At 39.0% G+C, this 20,064-nt stretch overlaps 1 protein-coding gene across 1 annotated transcript in view; it reads left to right on the top strand.

The window, feature by feature from the left end:
- Positions 1–5,374: 5,374 nt before the first annotated feature.
- Positions 5,375–20,064, top strand: part of nfatc3a (nuclear factor of activated T cells 3a) — a 65,190-nt gene continuing 50,500 nt past the window's right edge. The window contains exon 1 of the mRNA XM_073464560.1: positions 5,375–5,584. Within this exon, the coding sequence (XP_073320661.1) occupies positions 5,494–5,584 (91 nt within the window). The 5' untranslated portion in view covers positions 5,375–5,493. The remainder of the gene's footprint in view (positions 5,585–20,064) is intronic.

Below are 20,064 nucleotides of genomic sequence, written 5' to 3'. Positions count from 1 at the left end.
CATAATTCAGATGTGAGGTGAATAATAAGAATATTGTTGTTTCCTCAGATCAGTAAGGAATCCATGCAAAGTATCTGCTCTAACTCTGTTGTCTACATATTCCCTGAGTTTGACTGGTACCCATACACATAGATGGGACGGCTGGCATTGTAGGTAAACATGCAACAGAGTGAGAGAGAATTCAGATTATCACCCAGCCAAAAACATTTTACTTCAGTTTCAGACAGAGCTGAAGCTGTAATCAGTGAAGTCTTTTGGTCAGAAAAAACAGTATATACCCTGCACACTGTGGCACCAGTTTTTTTTCATTTTGGATCTGATTTTTCCTGAATATGATATCTTAAGACAAGGGTCTAAATATTTAACCAGATTATTTTTACCTTCCTGGCCCACTGTCAGGTCAACTGACCATCCCCAGAAAAGCGTCCAACCTGATCACTGTGTTTCTTTTGAAGTTTTGTACATTGTATTCCTGATGTAACAGTAGCCTAAATCAATCAGCTGATCACTGCCCCAGTGAATCAGCACTGCCTGCGGTACAGTAATGTCAGAGATTGTAATAGGTTTGAGAAGGGTGAAAAAGAGCACTGTCATTGACACGACAGTGACTGTCGATAACTGCCCACATGACTCTGAGTTCTGGTCAATACTCTTCAGTATAGACCAAGCCCATTGAGCTGTAAATACACTTATATGCATCTGGAAATCCACATTTTGTCTGATTATTCTTACAGGACATATTCTTCTTTTCAAGCATGTCAACATAGTATGTAGTCTGTAAATGAATTGCTATGCAAAGGTCTTAACATGCATAATTCTTGCCTGTCCGAGGGTTCTTAGTGGGATAATCCAGTGTTGCTGCTTTGCCACTGAAAGTGTAAACTAATTAAAAGGAGACTAATCTAACGAGGTATGCATCCAGAGAGGGTCCAAAGGGGGGCACAGGCTTTCTGCTTTTGGACCCTGGCTCTCTCCAGTTGACTCTTTTAATTCCTTTATTTTGGTTTGCACTTCATTATCTCATCATATTCTTCTCTGCAAAGGACAATTGCCCTTATACCCATCAGAGATATATTAAAAAAAAAAAAAAAAAAAATCTGCTGTCTGCATCAGTGCTGCTGTCACATCTAGCATTGATCTTACATCAGCTACCCTTCCCATGTGCTGAATGAATCGGCTTGCTGATTGATTTACTTTAGCTTCAGAACATCACAAACACTTTCAGTGACAGAATCTCTGTGACATGGTGGACAAACCAATGCTGTGGCAGCCAGACTCCTAACAGAGGAAGAAGTTAACATTAAAAACAAGTTAAATTCCCACTGTACACAGTTTTTAATGTCCAGATCCCAGGTTTGTGATTGCCCAACGGGAGGCAAATTTTTAGACTCACTCACCAAACTGAGTCAATAGTCAGTTTCACAGACTGAACAAGAGAGGGCAGTATAAATCAACAAGGAAGATTTCAAGTCACCTGAAATCCTACTCAGAGCTGTGACAGCAAGTTTTTGCACTCTCTTCCAGAACTACAATGTTGCTTTCACATGTTTTTCAAAATAAATGCAACATATTGTTTGTCCAGGATGAATTATTCTGCAAAGTAAGTTAAACATGCATTCACTGTTCCTCTCTGTCACATTACTGCCGTCTGTAAGTTAACCACGGATCAATTCAGACATAAAATAACAGATAAATGTCAGATATTACAATTTTTTTACAGTTCAAATGTTGGAGAATGTATATAAATAAAAATATGTTTTCTACAGACAATGTTATCGCTGAAATGAGCCTCTTATTCCTTATCAGCTGACATTCTGATGCAGGACTGTGCGCAATTTGATATGTGTTGACATTTAGCGAACACTGCGTGTGTTGCCAAGGTGCTGCGTTGCATTTCTGCAGTGTGTGCAAACCCCAATCCCTTGAAAGAGTGACACCTCTCAAGCAGGACCAGTGTGGGGGCAGATGCTGTTTTTTTTTTACTTCATAAGTTTCTTTACAAGAACATAATATCACAAACCACATCTACAGCCTCCCACACAATTTGTTTTCTTTATCTTCTCCCTTCAAAGGTCATCTGCGAAGATAAGAGACGCAGGTAACCTGAATTAGACTCTGGGTGGGTCTGGAGACTGCTGCACAGGAGAAAGTTCAGTCAAGTCAGGTGACTGCAACAAAATAATATGATAATCACTTTATGATTCAGTTTAGTAAGAATATATTTATGGCAAAGATGATATCGAGTCAGAAAGTTTAGAACGGTTTTGCATTAATTTCACCGAAAAGATTATGTCTTCTTTTCCTCCTTTCTTTTGTGAGCCCATATGGAAAATTTTTTTACTTCTATGACACAATACCGTACTTATTCTAATTTAAAAAGCCAGAACTTTAACGTGCTTGTACCATTTTAAAGGACATTATTAAGCCAGGTATTTAACCTTCATTCCCTACTTTTATGTATGCCTTCAACAAGGTATGAATTACAGCTCTGGAGAATAGTTTAATTGAATTTGTTTTGCTTTTCCTTTTCATTAATCTCATAGACTTTCTTATAAATATTAATAAACTCAACTCTTTTGAGAGGATCGTTGAATGCAAACTCGGATTAGTTGGAATGTGTAGGTTGGGACTCACTTCACACAATAACCACGTGTTACTAACTGACAGTTATTGATGCTCATAGTAGTTCTTAAAATGAGCTACTTTTATTACTTATTATTACTTATTCATGTCAAGTAACATAGTATCTGCCAGTGCAACATTTTTTTTTTGATGTATTCTTTTGGCAAAACAGTCACAGAATCACTATTCTTAATATTTCTCATTAATCAGACCACTGCATGACTAGGAGCAGCCCTAAAATGACAAGATACTATCAAATTGTGTTACGTTTGGAAAGGAAACTGAAAATGTAACAGCGTTGGTGTATATTTGGAACTCTAATCACACCAACCCTCGCAGGACTGAGACAATGAAACGTCTGTTGGGATTGCATCAGAATATGGTATATAAGTCAAAAAGGGTTAAACCTCGTGCTTTTGCTTGGAAATAAAGACCACAGGAAATGTGATATTGATGCTTTCAGATGCATTTGTGAGCTAGCTGAGCGTCTGTCTGTACGCCCACATGCATCTAGCATAGGTGTATGTACTGTGGCTGTGTCAGAAGAAATAGCAGGCTGTCGTCTGCTGCGCATGCAGTTTGTGTTGAGGATGGACTGATTTACATCAAAATGTGCTCTTGCAGGAGTTATTCTCAACAGTGTAATAAGTGATCTTTGGGGCTTTTTTTCTTGGTGTTTAGCTTGAAAATAGAAAAAGATTCAAAGTTCGCTTCTATAGAAATATCATGTATGTGCAAATTTGTTTCCTGTTTGGTGAGTTTATCAGAAAATCGCAAAATATAGTATATTTTCTTATTTCATTGATGTTAATCTATTATGATAATGAGTAGAATGAATTGTAGCAGCATGCACATAATAAATTCTTTGGATGTTTTATGACTCTGTTTATCGTAGTTGCAAAAACCCCTAGTGAAACATTAAAAACTTGATTGATAGAGGCAGATATTCTTGATCAGCCGCGAGTGCATGTGTGTGTGTGTGTGTGTGTGTGTGTGTGTGTGTGTGTGTGTGTGTGTGTGTAAAGAGTACAGGTATGGGTCATCACAACAAGAATTTGAATACCCCATACATGCTGCCAATAAAGCAAGTACATTTACAGTAATAGTATCAATAGATAAGAAAATCGTCTAGTTGGAGTCATGTCTCCAACAGAGTGCAAGCAGGAAATAATTGAATGCTAATACAAATGTTGTCAAGCAAGACAATCAAAGCAGCAGCGCAGCTTTAAAGTGCATCAACCTCTTGTGTTGCTTACCCAATAAAGATTAACCTGAGGAGATTGATGGGTTGGATAGAGGTTAAAGAGAGCGGAACAGCCCACGTTCAGACGGATTTGCTATTGCTTTATTCTCACCACAGATTGACTCTCACCACCCTATCCCTACTGAGAATTGCCTTGTGATTTAGATAAATCAGTGAGAGAAAGGATTCCCTCAGAGCACAGATATACAATGTGTTGATCTTCTCAACCACCATTGCACCTTTGGTTAACATTTAAGTGGAGAGTCCTAGTATTAAAATCCCCTGCTGTTTGAGCAGGAAATACATTTCAAACTGAAGCCTCTAGAATTAGGGATAAAACTGGAAGATAGCTACAGGTACTTAAACCCTATGTGCACAACATAAACAGCTTGGCTTGAGGTGCTTTTTCAAACCGCTAACATGATGTCTATTATCCATACCTACATTTTTGCCCCATTCACAAGCCTAACTCGGATGATTGGAAATTAATGGGCCTTCGTGCTGACAGGCTGAACGGATATAAAGGTAGAAAGTGCATCATGTCATTAATGTCATTACACTTGCCAATCCTAGCTTGGATTGGAACCACACAGAGAGCTAAGAGGCGCAATCGGATCTAATGTAATGGTGGGTTGTTGGAAGAGAACGGAGGGCTAATTAAATAGAGCAAAGTGGCCGTCAGACCCAGTTGCTGGAAAGGTCGAAAGGTTAGTCGTGTTTTTGTAAATTTCACCCCCAAAAAAACAGCTCAATAGCGAAGCAATGAGATATAATCAAATATGTTCACTGTGTATGAATTAGGGACAGTGTTTCCTATCATGTGTGTGTGTGTGTGTGTGTATTATTTTACTTTCCAGGCACTTCAATGTGATTTTGGTTTGAAAACACAATACAGCTTTAAAAACAATATACTTTAGGCTCATAACTTTGGTAAGCCTTTAATAAACTGTTTATTAACTCCATGGCTGCGTGTGTGTGTGTGTATGTGTATGTATGTGTGTGTATATATATATGTGTGTATGTGTGCGCGTGCCCCGTGTTGTGTTGTGTCTGCTGACGTCACCGCTGGAACTGCCTTGTCACGCGGGGTTAGTAAAAGTTGGGATAGGAGCTCCAGAGAGAGAGAGAGAGAGAGAGAGAGAGAGAGAGATACAGACAGGAGGAGAGAGAGAGAAGAGGGAAGAGGGAAATTAAACGGACATTTCATCGGCTTTATAGCGAACATTAAACACCGGCGGGAGAAAAGCACTTCTTTGTCATTGACTAGGGTTCGGGGAGACAGAGAGAAATAGTGAGAGACGGAGCGACGGAGGGGCGACTTTCTCTGAAGTTGAAGCCCAGAATTTCGCCCGTGAACTGCCGGAGGAAGAGAGGAGCCACCGGCCCGTGTTGTGGAGGATTTGGGAGGGAGGGAGGGAGGGGGGACACACACACACACACACACACACACACGCGCGCGCGTTTCGTTCACGGCCAGATGCTCTTCTTGAGTTAAATGAACAAAAAAAGTTGAGGTTCGGCGTCGTGGCAGTCGGTAAATGTTGTGACATTTTTTAAGGAGAGCATAAACTGCTCCAGCGGTCGACGGTCGAGTGGCGGGGTAAAAACCCCGAGCTGTCAAAAACCCGATGACTACTGCAAACTGCCCCGGGAATGAGGAGCTGGACTTCAGGCTGATCTTCGGAGAGGACGGGCAGCAGCAGCCGCTAGGCCCCGGAGGTCAGTGTGTTTCCCCCCCTCGCTTTGGCGGCATGTTTCATATTGTAACTCGTGTCACGGGCTACCGGTTGTAAACTTACAGCACAGTACGAGAGTTTCTCTCCTGGCTACCGTCAATGTAGCCCGGCAGACCCCACATTCTCGATACCATTAGCTCTGTAAAAGAGGAACCGACCCCATTCAGTGTGTTTTTTTTTTGAGACATGGGAGTTATTGAAACATCACGGCGTCCTCTCTGTCGCGGTCCGTTCGGCTAATGTCCACACAACGCCAGCTGTCATTAGCTTGACATGCTAGCAGGTTAGCACAAGTGCTGTCACTGCCATATGCTGAGGAAAAACAGAGAGGAGAACTTGGAAATGCCTCCCGACAGTTTTTTTCCGCAACAGATAGTTTGTAAACGTGGACGCCGTGTCACTTTGGCGGGACTGCAGCGGTGTGGTGGTGTAAGTCAAGTATAGCTGAAGGGGGAGAGCAGTGTGAATGTCACATTTCTGCAGAGTGGCACATGCTAATGTTGTCAAAACCTTTATTTAACTTAATGTTTACAGAAGAAGTTTAAAATAGGACAGATAGTGTTGCGATGTGTCACACCTGTTCTGTAAACTGTAAACAGAGTCTTTGCTGTAGTAAGATATTTGATTATAGCCAAGCATACTTGGAGTAAAAAAAAAAAAAAGTTTAATTTAATTAACCATAAAGTGTGAGTTTATAGGCATTGTTGATATTCTTAGATGGTGTCTCAGAGTTATGCCCATGCTGCAAGGCAAACAAATTGTGCTTCACTGTGTTTATGTACAGTTAATTACAGAATGAGAGCTCATTTATCTTAATTCAACCAGATTCTGAAATTTTAAAAAAGTAAAATTGGAATAATTTGTACCAATAAAAGTACAAAAATAAATTAAAATAAAATAAAGTTTTTTTTAAATTTTTATTATGGGTGTCACCATAGTGAATCCAAACACTAACCTAAGACCTTGAAGATATATTTTAAGTGGAGAGGGAATACATGGAGGTGAGGGTGCCTTTACTGAAATTACAAATCTGATTCCATATTAGGCCTGATATCTGGGAATAAAAAGAGTGGAAATAAGCCCCAGCTACTTTAAGCAAACTCAAGTCTGTTAAAGTTTGTCAACTTAACAGATAGCAAGACCTGTTGTAAAGTCATTTATCTCTAAAAACTACATTGACGCTTCAAAGTTAGAATCAGTTTGCCATTCAAATAATGGGTTATCCGCTGTGGCTGCTTAATGAAACACTTGTTTCATATGCTTGATGTCACAAAGGGATGAAAACAAAATAGGAATACGTATGTGAGGGACATAAATCTTAAATAAAGGTTATTTAACAAATTACTGATATGAACCTCTTCAATCCCATCTTCTCTGTCCCTCAGAAAATGTCTTCGGTGATGTACTTAAAAAAAGCTCAAACAATAGATTCTTGTCAAAGACACCATGGTTAAATGAGATGCCTTGGGTTTGAATCTAGTCGAGATCTTTGCGGCATGACACTGCCCATCTCTCCCCCAGGCTAAACTATCGTACATAGGTGAGAATGCCTAACAAAAAGAGGAAAGTGTTTTTCTGTTACATGGCTGTCTTGGAAACTGATGTCACCGTAGAGATGAAGAGAATAAAATTGATTATGCAATGCTTGGGTTTATTAATTAAGCATTAATTTCAGATGTTCATTATTATATTAGTATAAGAATGGAAACAGAGTTAGCCATCAGCAGAAGCTTAACTGTGAAGAGTTGGCTATGGTGTGAATTAATGTCTTTATTTGCTAGGACCAATATTTCGGAAAACATTCGAAATGGAAACTTAAGGGTAAAACTTTGTGCATGCAAGCATCACAGACCGTGTGGCAGATCTGTCATCACACACAAACAGTTTGAAATTTTGATAAAGATCCCCAAAGCTTCCAACGATGGCAGGTATTTCAAACTGAAATACAAGGAATGTGTCTATAATGATGCACAAGACTTGTTGCACAAAAATTGTTCCAGTCGATGTAATGTTGCAGGCATAAAAATGGTTGGGATGGAGTTGAGTATTTCACTCCATCTAAGTGAAGTAATGTCATGTTGAGAATAATAAGTAATAAATAAGTAAGAATAAGACCATTATGGTACCATTTTTTTTATTCATTTAATGTCTAAAAGAAACATTTCCATTTTATAAAGATAAAATAAACTCATATTTTCTGTTTGGAGAAAAAAAAACAACTGCCAAGCTGCTTTTAGTGTCCGGCAGTCAAGGACATTACCAGTAATGTTGGGCATACAAATGGTTGCATCATCCCGTTGAAGTAATTTTAGTTGCTATTTGTAGGGATGGATTTTGTATTAGTCAACTAACTGGTACCTTCTGAAAATTGCTGAAAAGTATGTTAATGTGTCGGGACAATAATAAACAAGTAATTATTACTTATAATTATTACTTATATTGATCATATTTGATATTTGGGATAAATTGACTTACTTCCAGGTGCGTTAGAGGTTGCTTTCATTTTAGCCGCACCAGGCAGTTTTTGTTGAAGCATAACTTGGAGCCACATGCAAATGGGTAAAGTTGATGTCAATTATGATTGACAGACGAGATTTCACCCTTTTGCTTGTTGGCGCTTGAAGAAGCAGAATGACTGTGAGTTATATGTTTGTTCGCGTTGAGTCGAGATAATTTGTGCTCGTTCCTTTAATGATTGCAGACAGTTGAAAAAGGTGGGATTTTAACTAAATAATGAAGACAGGTACTCATACTAATAGATGCCTGCAACTAGACTCAGGAAAAGTTCAAAACCCAAAGACTCTTTGAGAAATGACCAGCAGAAAAGAGCAGCAAATCCTTACATTAAAAAAGCTGGAACCAGCAACTGTCACAGATTAAACAATTATCAAATAGTTGTTGATTCATTTTCTCTCGATCAACAAATCAATTAGGAAACTTATTGTTGCAACTCTAGACTCAGGTGGTGTTACAGTGAAATAAAAAAAAATGGAAATGACAGAAGTTGCAATGGGTCAGTTATCTGAAATCATGCCTATCATCAATGCCTATAACATCCTTAGTTACTGCTGTGAATGTGGAGCAGCAGAGGCTGCTGCGTTATCAGGTCTACGTTCTTTATGTTGTAATGGTCTTTTAGGTATTATACAGTGTTCACAGGCTGACTGATTTTAGATACAACAAAAGTCCTGAGCTGGATTTCAACCCTCAAATTTTTTAATTAATGGGATTTCCGTTGGTCTTTGTATCCATGCTCAGTTCAGCATTTGTTTCTGTCTTTGGGCTTAAACCATTGGAACTTGTGAATTCACCAGCTGTGTCCTTTTCATGAAGCTCTGGCAAAGTAATGACTCCATGAAGGTTTGGCTTGTGCAATCTTAGATCAATTTTTCCTTCGATTAAAAAAGTTTGATTTGGAGATGGGACGAGGGGAAAAACTGCTGTTGGAATAAGCGTAGGAATAAAAGCACCACTGTGCAAGTGGTTTTAATCTGGTGCGGACTGTATGACTTGGCCCATAAGGGGGGCGCCTGTCCAAATTAATAACTGGAGTGTAATGCAGGATCACACAACCACAGTAACAGGGTGTTGCACACTCTCCTTTTCTGAAGGCAAGGATCAAGTCAGGGCTTGTTTTTGTAACAACCTGGAGAACCTCGACTGTGAATATCTAACCGGTTTTTATCCACTGAGCTTATTGTTGAATGTTGCTTTCACTGGGCTATCATTGTTATCATGTCAATATCTATAAAGCTGATTCTGCAGAATTTTGATTGAAGTGGTGTGAGAAGGAGAGGTTACATCTTCAAAAATAAAACAACACTGGCACAACTTCTACGTATATCTCTTCTAGCAGCTGCACCAAAAGGTACAAAATGTTACAATAGTACAATATGTAATAATGTCCATAACTGTCTAAAAGGTTGCTGTAATGGGAGCAGTTTTCTCATGTTTATGACAAATCTCCTCTACATCTTTGTTTTAATGAATTTGGCAAGTGAATGTTGGCTTCCTGTACACCAGTCTGTTGGTGTTCTTGCTGTCTTTGTGCTTGCATATGTGAACGCGATTAAAAATCTTTGTAATGGTATGGTACAGTAAAAAACGCCCTGCACCTCCATCTGTCTTTTTCTGTTCTGCTGATCTTCACCTGTTTGTCGGGTGTCTATCTATTCATTCTTTTGCTGTGTTATTTCTTGTTGCTCAGGAAACAATCTCTTTGAGGTGAAATATTCCACTGTTGTATTCAGAGGCATCGGGCACGATTACTGTAAGGGTTTTCCCCGATCATGTACATAACCTGCTGAATAGAAGAACAAACCCCTCTGTGAATCTCACTAGAAAGTGAGATTGGATTATTAGAAATTCATCGAAATAAATCAGGAGCATGGCCAAAAAACAAGGTTATTCATTGACAAAACAGGCATCTTTAAATAGAGTTAAAATGAAGAAATGTTTTACTTAGTAAGGGATATAACGTAATCAATTATTCCTTTTGTTTACTCTTTTGCTACATCTTCAGAGACATTTATCAAGTGTTGTAGATCAAAGAGGTTGGTCAACAAAACTGCTTTGGTCAGGTCAACTAAAATTTAATACAAATCGTTGTAGTTACTGAAGTATTGTTGAAACATACTGTTTACGTCATTCATCAGTCAGTTTTGGGTTTGCAGCAGAGCCAAACCGATAAATTGGTAAGCAAACAAATTGACCAGTTCGAGTAACTGCATATATTGGCCAATAAGTAACAAGAACACTCAGTAGAGGTACGTCAAAGACATAAATGCAAAAATTTAGAACCAATGTTAACAGTTTAAAAAAATAAATAAATTGCAATCATAAAATGTCCTGCTGAGTACATACATTAATGCTATATTCTGATAATAAAATGTATATGTTTATTTAAAAAGATATCCAAAATATCACTAATGGATTTTTCCTAAACATATATATGGGTATGGTATCAAAACAGCTGTCCAGCTCTAGTTTGGGGTTTACTACAATGCATGTTACAAAGCATTAGGTCATTATGTGCCAGTGTCAGTGGTGTGTGCTTAGCTGAGTTGGTAATACTGAATATTCTATTTCACATTTTGTCTGGTGCATTGTCCAGATAAAGGTAGATCAGCTATTTATCCTTTTTAAAAAAGAAGTGATAGTAACTATCCAGTTGTCTGCCTATAAGCTTCTTCTTTTGAGCAGCTTCTCAGTACTTTTGACCCATCTGTTTTTCCTAATCCTTGTAGAGGGATGGAAAAAAGGCATTGTTAGATTCGGGTGGTGCGATATGTTCTGCTATAAGCTTCTAAAACAAATGCAGCAACGCTTTGTTCAGAAATAGTTGAAGACTTTATCCCTAGTCATAAGCTTACTCACCCATGCTAAGCTCTGTTCAGTAACTATGACTCAGTACTAGGGGGGTTAACAAAACATCATGGAATGATTTAGTATTTTGTGACACAAGAAAATGATGATACAAATCAGGGATTGGAAAAGTCCTGTAGATGGCAAGTACAGTCAACTGATTCTCATTAGTTGCCTGCGTGAGCTGTGCCGATCAGAAAAGAAACGCCATACAACCTTTGTCTTTTAGCCACAAACAACAAATGGACAAGTTCCCTGACTTGTGTTTACTTCGATTGCAAGTAGTGACTCTGAAAAACTGATTTGCTTTAATTTTGTGAGTGTGCCCATTCAGTTTGAGGTTCTTAGAGCAAATCTCCATTGATGTCTTTCCATTGACTTTGTTTCCATTCATGCCACTTCTAGATATTGTATCGTGTTGGTAAAATGTAACTGAATGGCAGAATTCATTACTTGTAATTTTTTGTTGACTAAGGTATATGAAAAAAGGAAGATAACACATTTTTCTGGGAAGGACATTTTAATGTCATTCCAAAGCCACAACCTTATGGAAGTCATGTTTTTTTGTATTTATCAAAGGGTTAATTTACTTAGTTGCAGGGTCATTTACTCAATTTACAACAAACATTCTCTGACTGACCCCTAACAGGATCTCTAAAACCTCTGTCATCATCTATATAATAGAGATACAGGGAATTTAATTTGGGAATTGTTTACAACAATCCAGGACATTGTCTGTAGTTTATTTTGACTTTAAATGTCATTGTTCATCGCTTTGTGCACCAGAAACAAAATTCTATTGACCCATATCCTGGTCAGATCTTATAATTGATTATTAATGTTATTTATTAAGAAAAAAATACAAAACATTTGCTGGTTCTATAGTAAATGTGGAATATATATATTTTTTTGGTCTGTTCGAATGATAGAACAAGCAATGTGAAGTTGTCAGTCAGCCCTACATCATGAATATAACATTTTATTCATGAACTGACTATAAAGTTATACCTCTTAGACCTCCTTAGGCTACTTCACAATTAAATCCAGACAAAATTGTCTTTGCTGAAAGATTTTCACAATGTAAAGCAGCAGCGTATGGTGTTATGTTTTTACTAATAGCATGTCAGCATCGATCTTGTTTCACTTGTTTTTGGTAACACCTTTTTCCGTGATGGTTGAGTTAATTGTTTTTCCTCTTTTAAAGATAAAAAAACCCTTAGGCAGCCTGTTCCAGATTTACATAGGCAGGGAAAACCATATGTAAAGAGGCGTCTAAGTCATGTTTTCAGTAACTTTATGCTTTGTAGCTTACAGCTAACTGTGAAACTGTGTGTGTCACTGTGACACAAACAGCCCTGGAAGTGGTTGTATCAGAGACTTTTGCGTGATGGTTTTCTTTGTTACAGACAGTGGCTTCATACGTGCTTTCATCTATAGTATCAAACAGGTCAAGCTTGGTTGTACATACTAATTATAGAACATATTTCCTCTTCATAGTTTTTGAATCTACTTTCACATATGAAAATAGCACAATCCATCTTACAGTAGTTATGTTACAACATTTGGGTGTGTTCTTTAAAGTACCACTTAGCCCATTTGTGATAGAGTGTCTATTGTGAAGTGGCTGTGGTTGGGCGGTAGAAATAGGTATTGGTGAGTTTGGGTTATGCAGGTCACGAGCAGTGGCCTCATTGGGTGTTAGAGGTGGTATGAGGCATGAGGGCAGAAGTGCCCTTTATGGGTGGGTGGCAGGAGAGTTGTAGATCCATAGCGGAGGTGTCTGGCTCTCTGCCCAGACATGCCATGTGGGGTTCAGATGGCAGGGTGGAATGAAAGGAGAGGGGGGCACACCGCTCTCTAGCTGCTGGTAAGGGGAACATGTACAGCATTTTTGCTCACCCGCTCTCCTTCTCTAGATCTTTCTTTTTCTTTGTGCATATTCTATAGTATTTCCTTGCTTTTTTTTCTTATCTTACAAACTGAAAGACGTTTTTTGTGGTTTGTCGGTTGCACAGAGCTTTGTAGACCTGCTACCAGGACAGCTGAGTCTTCTTTCCTTTCTCATTGCTTTCTCAGGATGTGAAAGAGACCACCAGTGACATCAGAGAGCCTGATCTCTGAGCTAATGAAATCTCCAGATGCCAGCAGTCACCACAACCACTTAGTGGCTAGTCAGGTTTGATTTTGTGCTGTGACATTTCTTGAACCTGTAGGATTGTCATTGTCATGCCTTGATATGAGGAAATGTCAAGGCACGTTATCATAATGAGATGATCAAACTGAAAGCAGCCAGCGGAGAAAGCAATTTTGCCCTTGTCTGTGTTGTTGTCATTGCTCTGCTTCTGTGAACCAAGAGCACGGTCCTCTCAGTCCTTGTCGTGGGAAAGACTGAAAGACTGAAATTACATCGCTCTCATGGTGGACTATTTTGAGCTCCCAGAGAGAGTGGCAGAGGGCAGGCGGCAGGTTCTAGTGACTCGTTTGTACTCGGTGCAGGAGAACCCCTCTCGTCCCAGCACGTCTGCAACCTTCAACTTTTTTACTGCTCGAGCGCTTTGCGATCTTAACGGGGAGAGGAGTGGAAGAATGTTGTGCACTACATCGCCAGGTGAGTGTGTCGGCACTCCCAACTCTAGCCAGGTGTGTCTTGTGTGTAGTCTAGACTTTTATATTGACGAGAGGGAGCTACCACTTATTACAAGCAGCTGTCATTAGAGTACAAACTGTCCTGAGGTCTGTCAGAAATCGTATTAATCCTTTCCTAAACTGACAAGAGACAAGACAGTAGTTTTTCATTGAAAGGAAACTGAGGTTAAAATATGTTCGATATTACATTTTTCTTGATATTGTTTCATACTACATTTTGCTAATGTGCAGTTAGCTTGGGTCTTTGTTGTTTGTTTAAATATTTTTTATAATTTTAACTGTGAGGTTTATTGATAGGTATATCTATTAACATCTCCATCTGATAGGTATATATATATATATATATATATATATATATATATATATATATATATATATATTTATATATTTATATATATATATGATAAGTATCATATACTGATAATATGTTGACTTCTTGATAAAGGCATGGCCATAGTTGTAATAACAAATATCACCATGAATTATTTACAAAAAAGGGCAAAAAGAAAATACGAGAAAAGAGAAAACATACAAACAAAGCTTGGATATTTTTTAAGGTGGAACAAGGACAATGGAGTGTCTTACAATTTGATGAGCAATCGTCTCTAGACTTTGTAAATCTTAATATTTCAGATGGAAGGCCTTGTGTGTCAGAAACAGAGAGCTTATGGATCTTCAGGTTCCAATATTTCTATGAAAACGTAAAAGACGGAGAGGTCAAAGGTCAGACAGTCATGCATGAGGTCCACATGTGGGGCTAGATCACCATGTGGGTGCCCCCTAACCCTGCTGAACCAAAGGGGTCCCAGCACCCAGTGTGATGAATGAGACGTTTGTTTCCCGGGGTGAGGCATGAGTAACTATGTGTGGCATCTGTCTAGTTTAAATTTAGTGTAACTGAAGCTACCGCTGGCTGCGCTGTATCAACATGTCAGAGGCTGCATTACACCAGAGAGAAAGCTGTTGAACTTCTGCATCTGGTTTCATTTTTTTCTTTCTCTCTTTGGTCCCCTTTTACTATGAGGCGCGGTTTGCTCCATAGGGATTAAGGTGGTTTGAATCCCATTTTATTTTAGGCTACCCCTCAAAGCCATATTTCAGTCAGGCTAATGCTTGGTATTGGCACCTTTACCCCATGCAGTTTTTTTCTGTCCCGCTCCTATTATGTGTCTGACGATCATGTGTGACATATTCTAAATTGGGTTTTCAAGAAACGGTGGTTCTTGCATTGTCATGTATTGACAATTAACAATGATAAGACATCTTTGATAAATGAGATTTTACATTTGATTTTTAAGGAGTTGATGGTACACATTCCAGTTGGGGCCCATGTGTTTGAGTGGCCCTACGTCATGGGTCAAAGATGGAATGTGGATTATGTGAAATAGGACATTTAACGGCAATTGTGGATAGAGGTTTGAACAGACTGAGCCACTGATCACTTTATACACATTATGCTCAAAAGAAAGGATTAACCGATTATCAGCCCCGCCGATTATAGGATCTGGTATTCAGCATTTTTACAATTATTGGAATCTGTGTTTTTCTGTCTGCCGACAAAACATGAATTAATATGAATCTCCAATGTAACTAGTGACTTAAATTATCAAATAAATTTAGTAGAGTAGAAAGTACAATATTTGTCTCTAAGGGTCTTGACACACCAGGTCAGTGTCGTGGGCAGCTGGTACGTGTCTGTGGCCCTCTATGTTGAAGTATGTCCTGCACAGTTGCCATCCAGTTTGCTTTTAGTTTCAGCTAAGCACATAAGTGCATGAGACAAGAAAAGGAAAGGGAAAGCCCCTTGAGCCATGATTTTACCCATCTGGTGCAGTTTCTCCATATTTTTTGGCTCCACTCTTTTGCCAGCGCCATTTGCAGCTTTTTATCAGACATATTCTTGATCAAAAGTGGCTATATTAGCGACAGTGGTGTTTCACGAAAGGCTGCTTTATCATAGCAACAGTTTTGTCTGCAGTCCAACTGGCGGTATGGAGAGGTATTTCCTGTCATACCATACTGCCACCAGCTTAAATCTTTGCAATGTCTTCAAGTGCAGCTTTCTGAAACGTTGTGAAGTGATGGAACAGACAGCCATTGTCGCCACTAGTTCTTGGATGTCAGTTTGGTGTGTCTGGGCCCTAAATTATAGTGTATTGAAGGTTTAAAGTAGCAGAAAATTGAATTACTCAAGTATTTTCTGATAGTTGATTATTAAATTGTATTTAAACAGACAACCCATAAACAGACAACCCATTCTCCCCCCAGCGTTTCCCCCAGTGTATTAATGTTGGCACCTGTCCTCAGAGGAGCAACAACCAAAAGGAGGACAAAATGTGAGTTTATTCAGTCATTCAATCTGTAATGGAGACATGAAAGCAGAGAAAAATAGTACCAGGCTGCCGAGTCTGACTGGAACGCCTTTATTTTCCCATTTTTTGTACTTAGTGGCAGACAAAGCAAGGTTTATAGGGAACCAGTCTAAACGCTGATGTTGTCATTATTCTATAGCCATTACATTGTATCATCAGCATCTAATTGTTAATGATACTTTAAAGCAAAAAAACCTGTGTCTATTGCCAGCTTACATACAGTGCTTGAGTAAATTGTACCTAGTTACATTCCATCATTGGTTTCCTAATTTTGATACTTAGATTTAAATTTTTACTGCAAATGTATATTGGTTCCAACTGGTTATCAACGTCCCTGATTACTAATAATCAGTATCGGTATTGGCTCTGCAAAAAACTACTCACTGCTCAGAAGAGTAAACATGTAATGGATCTCTGTGGTAAAATTATTCTAGTCATCCTGTTAAACAGGTATGGACTTGCAGAGCTGTTCAAGAAAGTCGTAATGGTAGGGTTTTGGTACTTGAGGCGTCGTTTTTTATCTGGACACTTACCACTTTGATTGATGTGTTTGGAGGGGAAATTGTTGCCTTCCTGTTTTTTCCTTGATTATTTCCTGTTAGAGTTTTCGGATGTTCTGTGTTGGCCTGGTACATGCGTGATAAAAGTAATGGGACTGTTGGGGCTCTTCCCTGAGCAGAGCAGATGGACCCTTTACTTGAGGACACTGCATTTCTTTTGCCATCTCACCATAGTCTTATTATGAGTTCCACTAATGCTCAAGCAACACAACGGATGGGAAGGAGTTCTGCTGCTGCAGTTGTTAAACTGAAGTGTGTGAAGATGGGTCAAGGCCTGGAGGTTGGGGTGGCAGTTGTTTACATCTCGAGATTAGGCGTACGTAAGCTTATTTTTTACTTATATTAGCATTACTTTGTTGATGATTGGATATTCCAGGAGCATTAATTATACAGGTTAATGATCTGCATGATTTGTTCAAAACTTGGTTGGAGGATAAGGATTGGTTGACACACTTGTGCATTTATCAGTGGTGTGTATATACTGCAACCTCACTATGCTTGTCAGGACCCATATTGTGTAAATGTCATCTCTTCTCTCTCTGTTTCTCGGCCTCTTTTTTTCTCTGACACACTCTGCCTCTATCGCTTTCTCTCACACATAAAGGTGCACAAAGCTCTGTTTCCCTGTCTGTCCCCCTCTCTCTTTCTCTCTCTCTCTCTCTCTCTCTCTCTCTCTCTCTCTCTCTCTCTCTCTCTCACTCTCTCTCTCTCTCCGGGTGATTTTTTCAGGCACACGCACAGTCAGCCCTGACAGATTGTTTAAATGTCACCCCTGCTAGCAGTAGCCTCTGATGTTATCTGCTGTGGGTTATTGCAGGCCATCAGGCGGCTTGTGTTCGCCTTGGAGGCCAATCATCTAATGCACTGCAGCTCTCCTGCTCCACTGAAAACCAATACATGAATCATCTGACAAGTTTTCTGTTTACATGTACACAAGAAACCAGGTTAGTAGGAGAAGCCAAGTTAAGTGGGGGAAATTGCTACATAAGTACTCAAAAATACATGTAACTGCACTTGCACTAATGCTGGCATACTTAAAATGTAATAAAAAAACAAATGTCTTCAATTTGTGTAGTTGTGAAAAACCCCCAAATAAAATATATAAATGAACGAATACTCAGCAGTTATTCCCAGGAATATTCTAGCTGGTTTCTCATATTGTTTTATCCAGATTAACAAAACCAGGTTAGATTTACTTCACCATTAAGAAACAGTTTACAAGGTAGATAAGCAAAGATCAGGCTATTTACCGGGTCAATAAATGCACGAGTGGATACAATATGCAAATACAGTGGAAACTATGTAATTAAAAGTGTCAAGTAGTAAATATTTGGGTCAGCTGGTTTGAATTTAAGTAAGCTCGATGTAACATTTTAATCAATGTTATGAAATGCTTTGTTGCCATTTGTGATAGGCTTGCCGCAGTAGTAAGTGCTACAGGTGTTACACGGTGTTTAATCATACACCAATTACTCTATTTGCTCACTGCCTCCACCGTCATTTTGCTGTGTTTTAATCAATACTTTAGTATTTAGTAAAGTTACAAACTTTTCTCCGTGCGGCAGCATCAGAGTTGTAGCACAGAGAAGCAGGAGTCACATTTCACTTCTCACGATACGAGAGTGCAGATGATGGCCAAGGATTTTTTGTGAAAGTTGAAAGTAAAACTGCCTATTTGGCAATACTTGGGATTTTTACCCAATGCTAATAGGGAACCCGATAATGTCAATGAGGGTAAAGGAGTTGGGTACCTTATTGAGAGGTTGTGGATGTACAGCCTGTTGCCTGTAGCTCTTCAGCTGAAACCTCACTGTAGCTGCTCTTTCCTTTTCCATTTCTCTTAAAGGCTGTATAAAACTACTCCATGCAGCTGCCGAAAATGATTGTTGTTTTGTTCTGTGCAAAACTGTGGCTCTAGTTTGATTTTGGCCGCCTCCTCCCCTAGCTTACCAGTCTTTTGTGAGGTGCTACAGGGCTCTATCCTGGGTCTGTTTCTGTTTTCTGTTGATGTGCTTGTTGCGGGGCATATAATCTAAAGCCACATCAATGAGTTTCATTTCTATCAACATCCAGCTGCTCACTCAGAGAAAACCTGTTTGATATTAAGTGATAGATGTCTGAGAATTGTACCCATTCAAGATTCCAGTTCAATGCAACTGTTTGAATCTCTAGTCCAATTTTAGCTAATCTAACTATGTTACTAACGGCTTGCCCTCCCAGGAAATGTTTTAGCCTAATTTTTCAGTCAACATTTTCACCTATTTTTACTCCCATAATTGGAGAGATTGTATATTGGGCTCTGAGAGGTGCCAAAACACAAGGTGATCTACACAGCAATACTGTGCCTGAACGCATCTTGTGTAGACATTGACAGTGAGTGTTGAAGCTGCTGTTGCAGCTTTGCTAATACATTTCCTTCACCACACAGTCTGTGTAGACAAAGTGTAAGGCTGAGTCGGGCTCTGGTGTCAAGACCCCTTAGGTATGAAGGTCTCAGGCATTCACAGGCAGGGCCCTCTTTTAAATCCGTACTGTAATGCCAATCTCTTTTAACACGTATTTTTTACCTGTTGATATTCATTTTTTTTCTGTTTAGTTTGGAAACACCTTTATAAATGCCATTTGATTAAAAGATTATTATTATTATTATTATTATTATTAGAATACAAGTACTAACCTGTCATGAGTACCAAATAAATGTACCCTAAAAGCAATTAGTGATGTGTTTGAAAGGGATCTTTGTGCGTTGGTGGGTATTTAGTTCAGGTGGCTCCTTGGCACTCTATGTTTATCCCATAATGTTATCTCGGCATGAGATTGTTAATTAGGAGCTTAATTTAGCTGCCGGCATATGTTAACATTGGCTTAGGCTGCCATTGTTAAGCCTCTGCTGGCTGGTGAGTCTGCTGTGACGGCAGAGGAGAGTTTTTTGATGTAACCCTAACATAACTTTACAGGAAAGACAATAACAAGACTCTGCAGGTGCCAGATTAAATTGAGACCCATACCTCAGGATTTTCCTGTGCCTCACGACTCTTGATAGATACAGCCTGCCTTATTAGCGCCTACATTTGTATTTCTCTCTCACTCACTCTCACTGAATTTTATATATACACAAACCCAACCACCGACACATACAGGAATCACCAGTAGGCTTGGCACAAACCCAGTCAGCAAGGTTTAGAGCCACAGGTGTAGGCCAGCCCTACAATATGTGTGTGAATGTGCGTCACCGGCTCTGTGTTTAGAAATGTAGGCAACCAGCCAGATGCAGTTCTTGGAAAACCCAAGGGGAAGGAATAAATTTGCTTTTGTGAGCTCTGCTAGGAATCTGAACAGATAGCTACAGTACATCAAGATGTTAAAAATGTTAAATAAAATGTTTAATTCTAAAATGGTTTCTAAAAACTCTTTTGTTTGAAAAGAGGAATGTTTCTTTTTTTTTTCCAAATTAAAATGTGTTGTTGAATTAATGTAAATTATTGAATGCATTAACTAAGGTCACAGCAATACCTGTCCTG

The sequence above is a fragment of the Pagrus major genome, chromosome 4 (assembly GCF_040436345.1).
Source record: "Pagrus major chromosome 4, Pma_NU_1.0".
In the NCBI taxonomy this organism is placed as follows: Eukaryota; Metazoa; Chordata; class Actinopteri; order Spariformes; family Sparidae; genus Pagrus; species Pagrus major.
This window is presented reverse-complemented; position numbering and strand designations above follow the sequence as displayed.